Raw genomic sequence first — 18496 nt, 5'->3', positions numbered from 1 at the left:
CTGATTCTCCTGGGGTACTTTGCTAATGACAGGAGATTTAGCTCATGGCAGTTTGCTCTGTCTGTGCTGCAGCCCTTGCCCTGAACTTGGTGAGGCGACTCTGATGTTCCTGCCACCACCTGTGTGTGTTACAGAGCCTGAGTCAACAGCACAGGGAGAAGGTGCTGAGCAAGGCACCAACTTTACAATGATGTGGCAGAAAAGAAATTTTGCTGGGTGAAAAGGGACAACCAATTCCATTTTTCAATTCTGCCAACTTCCCCTTCAAGAGACACATTTCAAGTGCAAGGGGATAAGACCCCACATTCTTTCAAACCACTGACCACCTCCCAACCCTCAGCAGGGCTGAGGAACCCCAGCCCAACCCTGCCACGAAGAAGGAAGACACAAGACGGGAGTTTCAGTGAACTACAGACACCCCAGTGTTTATTAACTCCACAGTAGTGGCACAGGCACAACGCTGCATCCACGGGATCTCTCCCCACACTCTAAGCCTGTTCCTTCAGCCTCTTGAGCAGCTCCCGGAGCTGCTCGATCTGGGCGGACACGCTGCTCTTGGCGGTGCCGCCCATGGCCGTGTACTGCTCCACGCTGCTGACCACGTTGAACACCTGGGACACATCACTGCCAAACAGGGGGCTGGGGGAAAGGGCAGGGGTGAGCACGGGGCTCTGGGAGCTGCTTCCCATGCTCAGTGTCTGCAGAGGCAGTGAGGGAGTGAGCAGGGAGCTTTTCTCCAAGGGGAAAGGCCTCCTGCAGCCTCGTTTCTGCATGGCCTGAGAGCAGCTGCTGGTGACAGAGCAAAGAGTCAGCTCCAAGGGGAGACTGAGGAATTTCAGAGCCAAATTCCTGAGTGGACTGGTGCCTCCAGGTCAGGGCATGAGTTTTTCCCCATGCTGCCCATGCTCTGCTGCACTGGGATGGAAGTGATTTTGTTCCCCTTTCATGTTTTCAGGCCCAGCAGGGACAGCCTTGATATTCAGTCCAGGAGGATTTTGGGGTTCTGCCTGGCCCAGGCACTTTGGGGAAAGGCTTATTCCCAGGCAGGCTGATCCCTGCCTGTGGAGGAAGTCAAGGTGGGGTAACAGCAGCACAAACCTGATGCTCTTCAGGTCCTCCAGGCTGAGATTATTGATGGTGGTGCCTTTGGTCTCGGCGAGGTGGACGGCCTTGCCAGCAGCAATGTGGGCTTGTCTGAATGGCATCTGCAGTGAGAAGCACAGGTTGCATTCAGTGACCAGTCAGCTGGAGTGTTTTTTAATGAAAAAAATGGATGTGTTGCCTTTTTTGATCGGCCTGTTTATCCTCAGGCCAATCTGAATGCCAGGTTTTCTGGGGTGGAAGAGAGGAGGTTTTAGTAACACTCCACCTCTAAATTGTTATCAAGTCCCCCCCAGCAGCAGTTCCACTGCTTGGGATACATGTAAAGAATGTGTTTACAGGTTTTGAGTTTGTTGACCCAGACTGATCATCACCTGGATACACAAAATAAACAGCAATCTGCATCCAGAGAAATCACAGCTCCAAGTCTCCCTCTGATACTTACTCCTTTATGAACCAAGTAGAGAGCCAGGTCAGATGACAGGATCTCGGGGCTCAGTGCCTTCTCCATGTTCTCTTTGTTGATCTGCAGAAGAGGGGTGAGAGGGAGATATCACAGGCTCCTCTTTGGGGACACATCAGCTGAGAGTGAGGACACAGTGAGCAATATGGGCAAGGCAATGAAGAGCCTTCATTTAGAACCAGTGTGGAGCTCTGCTCCTTGAGTTACTGACAGGATGTGTACCACGACCATGTTCAGTGGTAGAGACTGAGCTTACCTGGAGGGTGGAAATCACCCCTGTGGCAACTTGGAGCACAGCACTGAGGGTGTCTACAACATCAAAGACGGCCTCCTTGTCCTCCTGTGTTAGAACAGGGATGGAAATGGCTGTGAGTCAACCTGATGGAGCTCCAGAGGCTGAGCAGCCCAACCAGGAGAGCAGGTGTGTCATCCCAGAGTCTCCTGCCATGGCCAGGGTGTCACCTGCAGCATTGCAGGGCCTCAACCCCTTCCCAGCACCCTCACACAGGCAGGGGCAGTGCAGGGAAACGGAGGGGCAGGACAGCTCAAGGGTAGTAGGTGACTGTGTCTGCTCAGAGAGATGGTGTGAAAAGTAACAGGTGCTTTACCTGCAGGTCCTTGTTGTAGGTGCTTGGGAGTCCTTTGAGCACCATGAGAATGGCAGCCAACTGCAGAGAGAAACAGGTGGGGCAGTGAGTTACTGAGCAAAGCACAGTTTCTCCTTCCCCTTCCTCCTTTATCAGCTCACCCGTCCAAACACTCGTCCAGCTTTGCTGCGGATCAGCTCCAGGCTGTCAGGATTCTTCTTCTGAGGCATCACACTGCTGCCAGAGCTGCAGGGAAAGTGTTTGGAGTGCAAAGGTGAGCCAGCTCCCCCTCCATACAGACACTGCCTGAGACAGCTCATGTATCCCTACTGACCCAGCCCTCCAAAAGGCATGTAGGGTCCCTTTCCTTGTACACCTCTTTGTGGTGCAGGAAAGCAGTGAACTGAGTGTGCCAAGTTTCTCCTGTTTCCCACAGCAAAGCCTTTGGTTTTGGAGCTGCCACACAGTCCCACTTCTCACAGAGGAAGCAAAAAGGAGGCTCCTCCTCCACACCCCTGCAGAGGTGGTTTCAGCAGGCCAGACTAAGTGATCTCGGGGAGGGAGGGCTGTGGTGGTGCCACCCTGAGAGACAAGGAGTCTGTTGGGGTTGCAAACCCGGCTAGTCAAGGAAGGGCTTTGGCAGCATTCCCAGCTGAGGAGGAAGTTCTCTCTGCCAGCAGTTGCTGGGCACCAGTTGCTGCGCTGAACACAGTCTGGGATGAGTTACCAAAACCAGAGTGACCATCACTGAGGAATGTTCACCCTGAGGCTGCCTTTGGGCCAGCCTTTTAATGCTGTCTCAGCCTTTGCACACACAGACCCCAACCAACCACTGCCTCACTCCCTCAGGAGGGGACAGCCAAGGACAATTGCACCTCAGAGACCAGAAACTTACCAGTAAGTATCAGAGAGGGTCAGGAAGCCAAACTCGCTGGTGCTGTAGATGATGAGATCCTCAGCCATCTTGCTAAGGTGGATCATCAGCAGGGTGGCAACAGAGAGGAATTCCACTGCAGACAAGGCAGGAAATCAGCAGGTGAAAAAGCTGCTTCTTTGCTTCAACAACCCAGGGGAGCCTGACTGGAGATTTACTCCCTTGTGAGGGATTCCAGTCCCCTTATGAAGGGACATTAATTGGGAAGCTCTCAGACCCTGCTTCTCACAGTGCTGGGGAGAAGCCACCGAGCTGTGCTTACCCACAAAGTCTCTCTCACTGACGGCATCCATGCTGTTCAGGCTGATGGAAGCAAAGTCCAGCTCTGTAAAGAAGGGCATGGACACAGGAGGTCAGGCTTGGCATGACAGGTGGTGGAATGCACCAGGCTGCCCCATGTGCAGGTGGATGAGAGCCCTGGAGTGGTCCCAGGAACACAAACATGCTCTAGTGTTGCACCAAGTGGGGTCTTCGCCGTGAGCCCAGACAGCCACTGTGCACAGGGGCGGCTCTGCCTCCTCCCACCTCACAGGCATTGCCTGCCTCATTGCAGCAAAAAGCCTGAAGAAAGGAAGGTTTTGGCACCAGGGCAGGTCACTACAGTGCCACTGGGAGCCCTCAGCAATGTTTCCCTCCCTCCTCAGTGTTACAGGCAGTCCTGTGCCACTCAGTCACAGGGAGACATTTACCACCTCGCAGGAGCTCTCTATCAATCTCCAGTGGGTTGCCAGCCAGAGCACCACTACCAGGGGAGAAAGAAACAGAAGTCAGGCAAGATACTTGGCATATCCCAACCAAAACTGTAAGAAGCAGGGAAGGCACCTCTGAAGACTTTGCAGAGCAAAGCAAGGCCCAATGATGACACAAACAGTAAATCTTACCTTCCCAAAGGCAAGACATTGATCCTCTTTTTTATCTCTCCCAGGCGCTCAGAATCCCGGGTCAGAGCAACAGCATGGCTGGGGAAAGGCAGGGCAGAGAAAGCTCATCAAGTCAAGAGAATGCCTTTTTCCTTTCCAATCACTATTCTGTCATGCCTGGAGTGTGGGATCCCCCCTCAAACAAGAGGATGGAATGGAGCCTGCACACCAAGGTCTTCACTGGCACCCAAGATTCTCCATGTTACCACATTAGTTAAGGTGTAACTGTGGCCAAAGTACAGAGAGCAGGGAGTTGGCCAACACTGCCCATTCCATCCTTGGCTTCCTGCATGGTCAGAGCCACACAGGAACGTGGGGAGGTCCTATTCCAGTTTGCAGGGTTTGTCACCAGCCCTGGCTGCCCCCTCAGAGGGGAATGGATGCACTCCTGGGCCCCACTGGAGCAGGGCCTCGAGGGTGGAGAAGGCTGATCCAGCCAGGGGTGAAAGGTGCTCACCTGAGCAGGAACTGGCTCCACCGGATGGGCTGAGCTTTCTGCAGGTGGGTGTAGCCAGGCAGGATGACATCGATTTCTCTGCATGGCAGAGGAGACAAAGAGGTGAACAGCAGCTGGCAGGGTGGAGGGCAGGGGCAGCTCTCTCCCTCCCTCCTGCTGCTGCCCCACTCAGTCCAAGCCTACAAATCTGCCTCAGCAAGGCCAAGGCCACGGATTTGGAGAAGGACTTACATGGCAGCACGTTCCACCAGGGTCTTAATGAGCTGCAGGAGGTGTGTGGAGATGATGGAGAGGGAATTCTTCATGAACAGCTTCAAGTCAGTCACAACCTGTGAGAGATTGGCCACAGTCAGACAACACAGAATGTGACATATGTGGTGACTGGACACTTTTACTGCAAAGTGAGCCCCTCCTTGTCCTGCATGATGGGAAGGTGCCTCTTCTTCTCATCATTTGGTCATATTTATGTGGTGATGTCACTGTTTCTTGCTCTCCAGGAGAGTTCCAAAGGCCATGCTGGTCTGAGGTCTCATGAACTGAGAATGAGGAGGAATACAGAAGGAGAAAAAATGGTTCTGACCATACCTGATCATTTCTGCTTCTTCCAGTGTGCAGCTTTCCAGCTACATCTCCAATCAGCTCCTGAGGACAAGGGGAGGATTTCTATCAATATCTCTGTATTCTAAGCAGGCAACTCTGCATGAGCAGATCTCCTCCCTGTCTGGAGGGGACTCAGCTCTAGGATCTTGTCAGTAGCCACAGGTTGTGTTCTGGGGAAGGGCAGGTTTGGGTTCTGTGTTTATACAGTGCCACTTCCACAGAAGGGAGTTTGTACACCTGATTGTGCCCCTGGGGTTCCAGTGCCACAAGGTATAAAGGCACATGCCCTTAACATCAGGCAGATCCAGCTGCAGAGGAACAGGACCAAGAGGACAGGGAACCCAAACCTTCAGTCTGCGCTCGTTGGCAGTGTGGATATCCTCATCAGTCTGGATCACACCAAAGACTCCCTTGGACCATTCCTCAGAGATCTACAAACAGCAGCAGAAACACCAGTCAGGCACAGCAATCACCCTGTAAGGGTCCCCAGCAAACACCAACTTCTGCCATCCCCATGGAAACTTCACCCCAGAGTGTTAAGTCTCATGTGAGCTCTGGCATTCAGGCCAAGGCTGGCTGGCTGCTGTATCCTGATGTTCTGTACTACTGGGATTCATCTCTCTACCCATGAAAATCCTGCAGAGTTATGGCTATATTAGGATTTAAGTATTGCAAGGAAAAAGTGAGCTAAAATGTCAGTGATTGCTTTAGCATTGTCCACAAAGGGTTTCCTATAAAACATTGTACAGACTCACCGTTGTCCATGGTGGGTGAGCAACAACAATAGATAATTTAAAATAACACTTCACTGCTGACTCCTCTGCCCCCCTACACATGCTATGTATGCATTGCCTCCTACCAGAGAGATCCCATGTGGCAGCAGGAATGTTCTTACTTCATACTGAAATGATTCCTAGTGAATGCTCAGTCTGAAGAGGATGGGACACAAGGACATTTAGAGATGCTTTTTAAAACAGTAACTCAGATGCTCTCAGGTCAGGAGCCATTCATTCCAGCACACATGACAGTTTGTGAAGGAAAGAAATACCTTTTCCAGGCCACTCAGGATCTTCTCCAGCTCAGTTTTAGATAGGATTCCAGCCTTCTCCAAGGCTTTGGCATAAGCCATGCTTCCCTGGATATCAACCTCAGACAGTCTCTGATCCACAGTAATGGAAGCACTGAGCATCTCCATGATTGGATCTGTGCTTCCAACAAACCTTCCTGCCATCATTTTATCTCCCTGTAAATGATAAAGTTGAGAGGTGTGTTCAAAAGACTTATGGATATATCATCTAGAAATCAGTTGCTGTCCATCCCACTTCTTATCACACTAAAACTGAGGACAATCTCAGGAATGGGTTTGGCTTTTTTCCATTGTGTACCATTGAACAAAAAACCCCTGGAGTTTAATGCCAGTTGTACAGGTGAAGAGCATGACACCATTACTAGAATTTAGCCCTTAAGGTTACAGGTCTGGCTCAGGAATCCTCCAAGACACTTTACTCCTGCAGGACTCAGTATGTCCTGTCTGTGAAAACAAGTATCAGTGGTGCAAGACCACTTTTAAAGCAGCTGCTGACCCTTTGATAGTCTCCTGACAAGGGAAAAAAGTAAGGGAGATATACTGAAAGCTGGTACCTATTATGTGAAATATTAAAAAAATCCCACTCTTTTAGGGAAAATATCAGAAAACATTCAGTTGACAAAGAGCTGTGGGCCAGTACAAGCCTCATCCTGTAAAACACTCCTGTTACTATCAAGTGGTTGAAGTTACCATTTGAAACATCCCCAGAACCCTCGACTTTCTTGCAAGCTTTGGTGTAAAATTAGGATAAAATTGGCCAAGGTGCAGATTGCAGAAAGAGAGGTCTGGGTGCCTTCCAGCGTTACAAATGTCAGCGTAAACTAACAAAAAAAAGGAAGAGAAATCCCCAAATCTCCCCGGGAGGGCTCGGCAGGTGCGCGGACCGGGCAGGCGGCAGAGCTACCATGGACAGCGGGCGGCACCGGGCACCGGAGCTGCCCTTCCCGAATTCCTGCCGGAGGGAAGGGCAGGCTGGAGCCTGCGGAGCCAGGGGGCAGGATCGGGGTGCTGGAGCTCTGGGTTTGAGGCAGGAGTGTCAGCAGAAGCTGCGGAGGGGAAATGGGAGCTGAAAAAGCCAAAGTTTTGCAGCTTCTCACTGGGAATGCCGTGCCCGGGGGTGGTGGCGGAGGAGACCGGGAGTGAAGGTGGGGCTGGGAAATAAGAGCTGGGATGGGGAAGAGGTGCCCAGGGACGCCTTCGCTGCTGTGGGTCATCACCAGGGGCAGAGCTGGGGCGCTGGACTATTGCAGCAAAGATATTTGCTATCCCCTTCTCCATTTAAAACCCGAGAAAACGAATCATAGAATCTTTAAGGTGGTAAAAGATCTCCAAGACCATCGAGTCCAACCACTAACCCAGAACTGCCGGGACCACCACTAACCCATGTCCCCGAGGACCACATCTACACGTTTTTGGAACCCATCCAGGGATGCTGATTCCACCACACTCCAGGGGACCCTTTTGCAAACGAAGCAGAGAAAGACACCAAGCTCTGGAGATGGCCAGAGCACCCCGAGACCACCCCGACGAGAAAGCAAAGTCCCCCCTCACCTCGGCTGCCATTTCGGACGACGTTTTGATCGTTTGTGCAGCGATTCCGACAACTGGTACAACCTGCGGGACAGCGCGGGTGAGATGAGGCTCGGCTCAGCTCAGCCCTGCCCCGCTCCGTGCCCCTCTCCCCGCCGGGTGCCGGGGCCGGTCCCGGTGCCGGTGCCGGTGCCGGTGCCCTCCGTGCCCCGCTCACCTGCTGGTCCCGCAGCCCCGGCCGCTCGCTCGCTGCTCCCCGGTCCCGCCGCTCGGCTTTTACACGCCTCGGTGCGGGGCTGGCGGCTCGTCCCGCCCCGCCGGGGCGGGGTGTCCCCGGGGCCGGCCCCGCTCGGTCCCCCCCGCAGCCCCCTGTTCCCTTCCCACCCTGCTGCCTTCCCTCCGGCCCGGCTCGCCGAGCGCTTGGCCGGGCAGAGAAGTTTCTTTGGAGGGAGTTTCGCCGCAAGGAGGAGGGTTGGGAATGATGCTCCCGTGTTTCTTCTCGTCGAAGTTCCTGGCGTGGCTTCAGGCGCTGCTCCTGCAGTGCTTGAGTGTCTCGTGTCTGGACAGGGCAGTTCCTTTCCTGGGAATATCCCTGTGCTGAAGGAGTCACATCTCTCTGTGTCACACCCCTTAATGAGTAGTCTTTGATATGAATGTAATCGATATTAAGGTGCTCTGTCCCCATTGCCAGAATAACACACCAGAATAAAACAGACGGGAGCCAGTTGCTCTTCCCCATTTCTGCGTGGATGAGCCTTCCCTCCCCACTCGTACAGATGCTGCAGCCCCAGCTTTGGGACTTCCCTGCTGTCCCCCCCTGCGTGGGGTCACTTGCCAGGAGGCTCCTGTGAGCTGTGGCTTTGGGGTGTGAGGCTGTGCTTTTGGCAATAGCCCTGACCTTACACTCATCACACCCTAAATATCTTGGAAGCAAAGGACCGATTTAAAGCACAAGAAAGCTTTGGGAACAGAAAAACTTCAGCTCAGCTCTACTTTCCCATTAAGTCTTCAAACAGAGAATTTTCTGCAGCCACTTCACAGAAAGTTGAGTATTTGCTGCTTTGTCTAATAATTTTCCATCTACATTGACCAAATCTTTCACAGAGCTCAGGAAACATATTCCAACTTTTTAGTTCACATTTTGGTGTGTTGCTTTCTTCTCTTTAATTGACCCTCTTGTTCTTTTTCTGCTGTCCTCTCAGTTCTACAACTTATCTCCTTTTCCATTTTCCACAAGGACTCTGACACTGGGAAAAAGTGTGAGATCCTTTTGCAGTCATTCCTTCCTACTGTAAAATCTCTAATTTTTACCACTTTTCTTGCCTTCTTCACCCTTTAAAAGTGTCCTTTTCCTTACTCTGGGCTTTGACAAGAGATTGCTGATGTGTTGGGAGAACAGCAAGCAGTGAATTTGTAACCAGTGAGAGCTTATTCACCTGTGTCTGATATTCCATGAGGCAGGGATGTGTCTCCACATGGGATCTGGCAGCAGTGGCACTCTGTGTTCAGCAAACTTCACAGGATTACTTGGCCTGGACTACTCTGCCCAACTCCTGTCCCAGTTTATATCTAGGAAATTAATAATTCTCTCTTTTTCTATTTTTAGATGCAATAGACAATAACTATCCTTTCTGTATAACAATGTAGAATGTAGACTAATATTGTTATAACAAAAGTGGATAAAAGTGAAACTGCAAATACAAGCAGAAGTCCTTAAAAGTAAACATTGAAAATTATGATTTCTTAAAGACACTTGGAGCTGGAGAGTAGGAATTTGTTTTGAGGGGAAAACAGTAAAAGAGCATTGGAAAACAAGTTCTTTAATTCACACCAAAGTGCATTCTCATGACTATCTTCTCTATTTGTTATGGTTTGCATGGCTCTCCACTTCCCATCATTTTCTTTCAGTATTTTGTTTGCTTTGTGAAATAGAAAGATCCTCATACCACAATTAATATCGAGGAAGGTCTGAGGAAAAGCTCTTCCATTTGTTTTTCTTTCTGGGACAGTGAATGGCAAATCATTCCTAAATTAATATTCCCAATAATGGGCTATGTGTCCATTTGAAACATGGGTTGGACTCGATGATCTTGGAGGTCTTTTCCAACACAATTGATTCTATGATTCTATGATTTAGGAATAATATCTCTGCTGGAAAGAAAATTCCCTAAATTAATATTGTCCACCCTTTTTGAGGTGATGGACAATGAGGAAGTACTAGAGAGTAAATTGCCAATTCTGCAGCATGGAGAAGTTTAATTAAATATATTTTAATGTGCTCAAAGATTTGAACTTTATTTGTACAAACTTTTGCAATCAGTCACAGCCTCACTATTTCTTTTTTTGTGTGTGTGTTGGATGCTCAGGGAGTGCAGCTCCAAAGGAGCTTTAGTGGCTCTAGAAATACACTTTTCACAACAGGACTGACTTTCACAGCTGAGCCCAGAGAAGAAAAGGGATGGCAGAAACTGCTGCAGTGCACCTTCTTTAAAAACATCCTTTTAAAACCGTCCTTTTGGTTTAGAAAAAGCAAAAAGCCCCACGGGCTGAAAGTGCTGCTCAAACGCACTGTCAGCTCGGCCGATGTGAAGAGGTGCTGACATTTTTTGTTAAAAAAACCCCCAACTTTGTTTAACGAATTTTGAATGTAAAAGGGGGGGGGAAAAAAAGACACCATACGGTGATCAGCGAACTGCTGAATACAGTAAACATCTTTCATGACAAAGAACACAAATACCCTGCAGATCTGCTGTCAATAGCAAGTCCTAGGCCCCCTGCTTTCAATAGTTAATACCGAGGCCCCTCTCTCCCCAAGCCTTAGTGGTAACAATCACAAGCCAATGCTTAAAATGTTGACATGCTAAGCACATTTAGAAAAACCTATGTCTGCATTCCCTATGGATGGTGTAGCATAACTGTCTAACACCTAAAGAGCAGCAATTAAACCCAGTGAACTGACCTAATCACCTCCTGAACAGTTGTAAGGGGAATGAGCTCTCTTAGACATTCCCCTTCTCCATTGCATGATGTCAGTGGACCTGGAGCTGACCCATATATGTATTTACACTCTAATGGGCTACATGTGTCCTTTGAAAACATTTAGGAATAATATCTCTGCTAGAAAGAAAATTCAGAGCTGTTGAGGGAGGCATTTGTATTATGCTCAGCCATCCCAGCTGCATCATCATCAAAGCATCACTGATTGAAAAAGTGTATCAGCAAAGGTCTGGAGGGAAACTTTTGGAGAAACAGTGGAAATAAAGTTGATAATTTGGTGCTGGGGGAGAGATATAAAGAGGTGCAATGGAGAAATAACATTAATGTGCTGAAGATTCTGAACCCTTTTCTGAAGAGAGTGATGAGAGGCAGGCAAAGATTAGTAGACTTGTGGAAAAATCCCTGAAATTTGACTGGAAAGACCACATTTTCACAAGAAAGCTGACATGCTTTCTCTTCCTTCCCTCCCTCTGACCTGGCTGGGAGCTGGTGTAGGCAGTTTCATGAGCAGGGTTGGAAACATGGCAGAGAAGTTACAGAGCATTTGCTGTGCCAGTTTTGGCCAACTTACAAGGCCAGTTAATCCTGCCATGAAAAAGGGCAGCATCCATCGCATCCTGTCCCCTGAGCCACACCAGCTGCTCTCAGTCTGTGCTGGAAGACCTTTCCCCTGGCTCTTTTTCCACAGGACTCCACAAAAACTAATTCTGGAGTATAAATGACTTTCTATCTGTACTACAGTCAGCGTGTGATGGGTTCTACATATCCACTGAAAGTTTTGGGGAGGGATTTCAGCTGAAAAGGGCTGAAAAACCTTTGCATTTGGCTTTTAAGGTCGCCCAGCACTTCTGTACCTGGTGATGGAGGTTCCTGAAGAGCTGGGAGCTGCTTGTTGCCCACAGTCCTGCTGCTGAAGACTCTTCCTGCAGTTTGCTCACGTTATTCAGAGTCCATTCAGGACTTGCAACACCCCAAGGAGAAGAAAAGTGCTAGAAGTGGAATTTTGTCTGGTTTGATTCTGGAGACAAAAGGGGGTGGTGGGTTCTGTGCTGGCATTGCAGGACAGAGGTTGGGAGCTCAAATCATAGAATCCTAGAATGGATTGGGTTGGAAAAGACCTCTGAGATCATCAAGTCCAACCCTTGATCCAACCCCACTGTGATCACCAGCCCAGGGCACAGAGTGCCCTGGGCTGGTGATCACAGTGGGGTTGGATCAAGACAGGGTGGATTCTCCCTCAGTGCCACATTCATAGAATCACACAATGGATTGGGTTGGAAAAGACCTCCGAGATCATCAAGTCCAACCCTTAGTCCAACTCCAGTCCCTTTACCAGATCATGGCACTCAGTGCCATGGCCAAGCTCAGTTTCAAAACCTCCAGGGATGGGGAATCCACCCCCTCTCTGGGCAGCCCATTCCAATGCCTGAGCACTCTCTCTGCAAAGAATTTTTTTCTGCTCTCCAACTTCAATTTCCCTTGGCAGAGCTTGAGCCCATCGTGCCCCCTTGTCCTATTGCTGACCCTTGGGATCCCTAAATTGCTCTTAAATCCCTGCTGCAAAGAAGCCCAGATGCATCTGTATGTGACTCCTTAGGGAGTTCCTGGGGTTGTATTTGCACATAAACTTTTGCCTGAGAGATAACGCCAAAATTAAGGAATTAATGTTTCCTTGGCCAGGTAACTTCCCTTGCTGTTGCCAATGGGATTTTCAATTATTTGCACTCAGTGAGGCACCTTCAGTTTTGCTGAGAATGAAAAGGGCTCTTTGCAAAATTTAACAGCACAAAAATTAAACGGAAAAGCATCACAGTGATGGCTGGAAAACACACAGGGTGGTGGGGAGCTCCAGAGCCGCGTGTGCTTTAGAAGACAACAGCACTTTTATTTAAAATACAAGCACTTCAGCGCTGCACATGACTGGAGATTGGATTTGGAAGAACCTCCGCGATACTGCCTTGATTTTGTAATATTTAACAGTGGCTAAATGTCGAGCTAAGTGTGATTTCGGGACAAATTTTATACAAATGTTTATTCAAAGTACGTACAAATTGAGGCACAGGAGACGAACAAATATATCAGCATTGGTGGTTCAGTGGTAGAATTCTCGCCTGCCACGCGGGAGGCCCGGGTTCGATTCCCGGCCAATGCAGATGACGTTTTTCTTTACCACTTTCTTTTTTTTTTCTCTTCTTCCTTATTTCTCCTTCCTTTTCCGCTTCCGTCGCGGCCTCCAAATCGCTCCGCTGCTGCCCCACCGTGTCCCGTTCCTGCCCCGTTCCTGCCCCGCCGTGTCCCGTTCGTGTCCGGGAGCAGCGGGAGGAGCCCCGAACGGCTGCGCGGCCGCACAAGATGGAGGTGTAAGGAACGGGCCGGGGGAAGGAGACGGGACACGGCGGAGGCTTCGGGGGCTGCGGGGCCGGGGCACGTCTGTGTGGGGAGGCGCGTGTGTGTGTGTCTCGTGTCTGTCTGTGTGTCTGTGTGTTGTCTCTGCGTGTGTGTGGTGTCTGTGTGCGGGTACACCCACGTGGGCCCGTGGGTTGTGCACCTACAATAAGCCTGTCAGGGGTATATTGTGCCTGTACCTCCCAGCAGTGGGTTCTGGGCACAAACAGGGGGTGTTTCCTTGCCCTTCCAGCCCTGCTCGCAGCAGCAATTTGGGGTAAAGGCGTCCCCATCATCTCCTCCATCCCATCTCCTCCATCCCATCTCCCCCATCCCATCTCCCCCATCCCATCTCCCCCATCCCATCTCCCCCATCCCATCTCGCCCATCCCATCTCGCCCATCCCATCTCCCCCATCTCGCCCATCCCATCTCGCCCATCCCATCTCGCCCATCCCACCTCCCCCATCCCACCTCCCCCATCCCACCTCCCCCATCCCACCTCCCCCATCCCACCTCCCCCATCCCACCTCCCCCATCCCACCTCCCCCATCCCATCTCCCCCATCCCATCTCCCCCATCTCCCCCATCCCATCTCGCCCATCCCATCTCGCCCATCCCATCTCGCCCATCCCATCTCCCCCATCCCATCTCCCCCATCCCATCTCCCCCATCTCGCCCATCCCATCTACCCCATCCCATCTCGCCCATCCCATCTCCCCCATCCCATCCCATCTCGCCCATCCCATCTCCCCCATCCCACCTCCCCCATCCCACCTCCCCCATCCCATTTCCCCCATCCCATTTCCCCCATCCCATTTCCCCCATCCCATCTCCCCCATCCCATCTCCCCCATCTCGCCCATCCCATCTACCCCATCCCATCTCGCCCATCCCATCTCCCCCATCCCATCCCATCTCGCCCATCCCATCCCATCTCCCCCATCCCACCTCCCCCATCCCATTTCCCCCATCCCATTTCCCCCATCCCATCTCCCCCATCCCATCTCCCCCATCCCATCTCCCCCATCATCTCCCCCATCTCCCCCATCTCCCCTATCCCATCATCTCATCTCCCCCATCCCATCATCTCCCCCATCCCATCATCTCCCCCATCCCATCATCTCCCCCATCCCATCTCCCCCATCCCATCATCTCCCCCATCCCATCTCCCCCATCCCATCTCCCCCATCCCATCTCATCTCCCCCATCCCATCTCCCCCATCATCTCCCTGCTTGCCCATTCCCTCCGAGCCCCAGGAGTGGGAGGAAGGGAATGTCTGGTGGTATTTGGGAGAGCTGTTCCTGTCTGCACAGCTGGATGTGCTGGAGAAGGAGGAAACCTGAGGAATCAGCCCCAACAACTGTGAACACAGAGAATTTTGGCTGCTGTTTCTGTGCAGTGTGTTTTGCCCTGCTGTGTGTTTCGGTTTCCTTAGTGTAACCTGGGCACAAAATAATAGAATTTGACCCATTTTGAAGCTTAGAAACTCATCAGTTGTGTGGAGCTCCTTAAATTTCGTGTTTGTGTAGGTGAAAACGTGGTGCTGGTCTAATGAATGGAGGCTTGGAGGGTGCAAATCCCATGGGGTGTATCAGCACCCACAGCTCAGCTGAGCTACTGCACTTCATGCAATCCATGGATGCTTTATCACCATTACATCTTTGTGCCATTATTATGAGCTCTTCAAGACATAACATTGAAAAGCAGATAAGAAACATCTGTTGAAATACAGGTTTGTGTGACATAAGTCTTAACACGAGTAGCAGCCTGTGGGGAGATGAGCTGATGTGGCTGTTGCACACTGAGAAAGGTGCTTTTGATGCCATCAGTGGTAAATCTGTGATGCTTCTTCTACATCCACTTGGTTTTATTGCCCTGAGTAGCCCAATACATTTTTCAGTGGTGCTGCCTCTTTTAGGAGGTTCTTCAGGGGTAGAAAACCTCAAGTCCTGAGCTGTTGGTGAGTGTTCCTTGAACTGGAATTCAACAATTTAGTCCATTAAATTAGTCCATTAAATTACTGTAGGAATTTAACCTTCCTCATCTTTAACCTCCTGCCTGATGCCCTTCATAGAGGGAAGTTTTGCAACTGCTCCCAAGTTTTACCCTGCCAGAACTTATTAGAGAAAAGACCTCTCCATAAAATACTGTTTTTTAAATATGCAACATTATTTGAGGCAATAGACTTAAGAATGTGGAGTGTCAGTGATATTTGTAGAGGTGTGTTGCCATATTCTAAAATATTTTTTGGTATCTGTAGAACATTTTGTTTTGGACTAAAAAGTGGGCAAATATTACTTAAAGATTCTGTAAAGTGTTTATACTTCTGGCACTAATATGAAAATTCTGTTCCTTTCTGCTTAAGTCTTAATCTCTTTAAACTGTTTGGTTGAAAAATATACAGTCAAAAATACACATTCACAGAATCACAGACTATTCTGAGTTGGAAGGGACCCACAAGGATCATCAAATTCATTATTTAGTGTTCATTATTTATAATTTCTTGTTCCCTGATGTAAAATTGATGGTTGTTTCATGAGAGTCAGGACTGAAGGAAATTTTGTTTCTACTTTGTAAGTTCTGCAGAAGTTTTAAGAGTTTATAATTTGATATTTCAACACAACAGAAATCGTTGAAGGTCTGAGACTGCCCATTGTTAGAGAAAAAAAATAAGGGTTTTTCTGAATGGCAGAATTGACTGAAAAAGGAAGCAGCTGTCTTAAATAATTTAACTTTGGGATGACTGCACAGGCTCATTGACTCGACACGCCCCTTGCCCTTAATAAAGGAATAATTCCATATTATTATTTCTAACAAAGAATGTCTTTGATCCCGAGGGATTTCTGCAGCCCCAGCCCCAATGCAAACATTTCTGAAGACTTGCATTTACCTCCCAACAAAAGCTACGTGTGGTTTGTAAAACATGAATGAAAACTAATGCTTGCCTGAGCTCCCTCGCTGGGCTTTCACTCCAGTCAGCAAATGGGAGTTGAAGTTTCATCTCAGCGTATTTCAGGAGGTCCTTTTCATTTAAAAACAATGATAGAACCTGTGGAAGTTTGTGGATGCATTTAACTCGTTCGAAAGTGATGAACGTGACAGTTCTATTCAAACAGTTGGTGGTGCTTAACAACACATTGTACCTTTTTTTTTTGTTGTTGTTGGGGGTTTTTTTTCCCCCCCCATAAGCTGCTGCACAGACCTGAGAAAGGCCTTTTTGAACTTTTGTTTGGAAACTTTCTGTTGTTGTGGCTGCTGACTGCTCAGCAGAACGTGTTGTGCAGGGAACACAGGATGTTCTGTGTCAGGTTTTCCTCCCTTTTTTAGTTTAAAAATGGAAAATGACAGTATCCAGTAGTAATAGAGGTGTGATTAGTCTTGATGCCAAAGGGGTTTTTGTTCTGATTTTCACATTTTGTAGATTTTAGGAACACAGTAGTTGTAGATTTTTAGAGGGTTAATATTTCTAACAGTTTAAGTTTAATGCCTTTCTATCACTACCCCTGTCCCAGAACAGGGAGCTCAAATTCCTTTAGTTAATTAATCTTGTTTAGACTCCTTTCCAAGGTAGAGCTGAAGGATATCAGAAGGGCCACAGAATGAAACATAAACACAGGGGAGAGTGACCCAAAAGCCAGAAGTGGATGAACTCCAAGAGACCTTTGTGTGCCTGAGGAAGAAGAGCTGATGAAGACAGAGGGTCTTGATGACCCCAGACCCAATTCCAGGGGTTGGACCAGGGGTGGGACTGGGGCTGGACTGAGAAATGTGTAAAGCAATGATTGGAGGGATCTTATTATAAAAGCCATGGAAACAAGAACTGGGACACATGGATGTCATCCTGTATTCCTGTGGGCCATAGGCCTGGGATATTAAAGGACCTTTGCTTTTATCTGACCCTGCACTAACGTGCTCAGAGTCCTGTTTTTGGGGGGAAGGGTCATTCATGGCATCAGTCTAAATATGTGCTTGGCTCTGCAGTCACCCTGGAGTGGTGGATAAGAATTCTTGCTTTGTTGGGACTGAATTAGTGTTTGGTTGGTGGGAAAAGGATAAGGAAATAGGCACATAAAAATGAAAAAAAAAAAAAAACCCAAGAGGAAGTGCAATAATTTTTTTACTCCATAAAAAACCTGACTGATAAATTTAATTTACTCATTCAATTAGTGCCATATCTATGTCTATGCCCACACACAAACAGTTGTATTTTCTTTCTCTGTGCTCTTGACTTTCAAAGAAATTGTGTGTAATCTGAATTATTTTTTCCCATCAGTCTCTATTAAAAAAAAAACTAGAGGGTGTTTTTTATTGTAAGAGAGAAGCAAAGCAATTTGGTTTTAGTGTGAAGTTGGGTGAGTGAATAAAATGGGTGGCTGAGTAAAAGGAGTGTGTTGTACAAGTGCATCATGATTTGTGAGGCAAATTGTGCAAAATATACTCTATATTTATGTCATAATTCTACTAACAGTGTGAAAAAGCATTTTCCAGAGGTGGCAACAGCTTGGCAATGTAGAATCATCAAAAATAGATTTCTTGGGGTTTCCTTTTCATTAAAAAACTATGAAAATAGTGGCCTTTCTTTTAGAGTCTGTGGGACTCAGCAAACTTGAAACAGCTTCTTTTGGAACATAATGAATTGTTTTCATTCTTCCTTTTAGAAAAGATGCAAATGCTGCATTGCTGAGTAACTTTGAGGTAAGTTTGCCTGATCCTGGTTTTAAAGCTGCACTTTAAACCTCTCCCCAGTCCCTTGTATGATATTTGGAAGCTGAAAAAGAACCTGTAGGTGATTTACACCCCTCTGCATTTGATCTGGTTTTAAGAAAAAACCCTTTTCAACCAAGATATGGAAATGTTTTTTTGCTGGTAATGATGTTTAAACACTTTTCACCAGCTGGAGTCAGTGTTTCATATTGAACCTTGTGATGGGCAGTGTCATCCAAGAACCTGAAACTTGTCTGTGCAGAGTTGTGTTCAAAGCAGAGCTACAATGTCAGAATGCATCTCTGTGAGCCAGGATATATATCCATTAATGCTGTGGGGACCTTTGGCATGACAAAGGCAGGAGGACCATCACCTGCTGGGGGATGTTGCTTTGAGCATCACTCGGTGCCAGCACAGCAGGGCATGACCCAGCTCTGTCCAGCACAGGAGATAAACAAGGCAGATCCATCCTGCCAACTTCTGCTTTGGGGCTCTTGGATAACATTTAACAAGTGCTGAAAAATCTGTTTCAAGGAGTCACAGTTATTAAAAACCAATTTACATCCCTATTCATCACTCTGGGGCCACACATTTTTCATTTCAGTTGCTGCTGCAGCCACCAAAACAGCCACACTTTTTTTGCTGTTTGGTTGATAGGATTTTTTTTTGTTGTTCATTTATGTTTTCCTGCCATCATATTTTCAGAAATGGTCCAAACCCCTTTATTTT

General features: G+C 48.5%; 2 protein-coding genes and 1 non-coding gene across 3 annotated transcripts in view; 2 read left to right on the top strand and 1 right to left on the bottom strand.

Annotated features, from left to right (window-relative positions):
* Nucleotides 1–405: 405 nt before the first annotated feature.
* LOC139681458 (argininosuccinate lyase) lies at nt 406–7940 on the bottom strand. Its single transcript, XM_071574856.1, has 17 exons — nt 7897–7940; nt 7701–7763; nt 6111–6305; nt 5410–5493; nt 5048–5104; nt 4694–4791; nt 4463–4540; nt 3967–4044; nt 3775–3827; nt 3348–3410; nt 3047–3161; nt 2313–2397; nt 2173–2232; nt 1821–1904; nt 1547–1627; nt 1099–1205; nt 406–639 (listed from the first exon to the last, which is right to left on the bottom strand). Exons 2-17 carry the CDS (start codon nt 7710–7712, stop codon nt 489–491), a joined length of 1401 nt encoding a protein of 466 aa, XP_071430957.1. The 5' UTR covers nt 7713–7763; nt 7897–7940; the 3' UTR covers nt 406–488.
* A 4817-nt stretch (nt 7941–12757) lies between these two features.
* TRNAG-GCC (transfer RNA glycine (anticodon GCC)) lies at nt 12758–12828 on the top strand. Its single transcript has one exon. It is a non-coding gene; the product is annotated as a tRNA-Gly (tRNA).
* Nucleotides 12829–12897: 69 nt separating this feature from the next.
* The window catches only part of CRCP (CGRP receptor component), a 33914-nt gene continuing 28315 nt past the window's right edge, over nt 12898–18496 (top strand). Inside the window, exons 1-2 of the mRNA XM_071574834.1 lie at nt 12898–13036; nt 17722–17758. Coding sequence (XP_071430935.1) covers nt 13029–13036; nt 17722–17758 — 45 coding nt within the window. The 5' untranslated portion in view covers nt 12898–13028. The remainder of the gene's footprint in view (nt 13037–17721; nt 17759–18496) is intronic.

Source organism: Pithys albifrons, chromosome 21, assembly GCF_047495875.1.
Source record: "Pithys albifrons albifrons isolate INPA30051 chromosome 21, PitAlb_v1, whole genome shotgun sequence".
NCBI lineage: Eukaryota > Metazoa > Chordata > Aves > Passeriformes > Thamnophilidae > Pithys > Pithys albifrons.
This window is presented reverse-complemented; position numbering and strand designations above follow the sequence as displayed.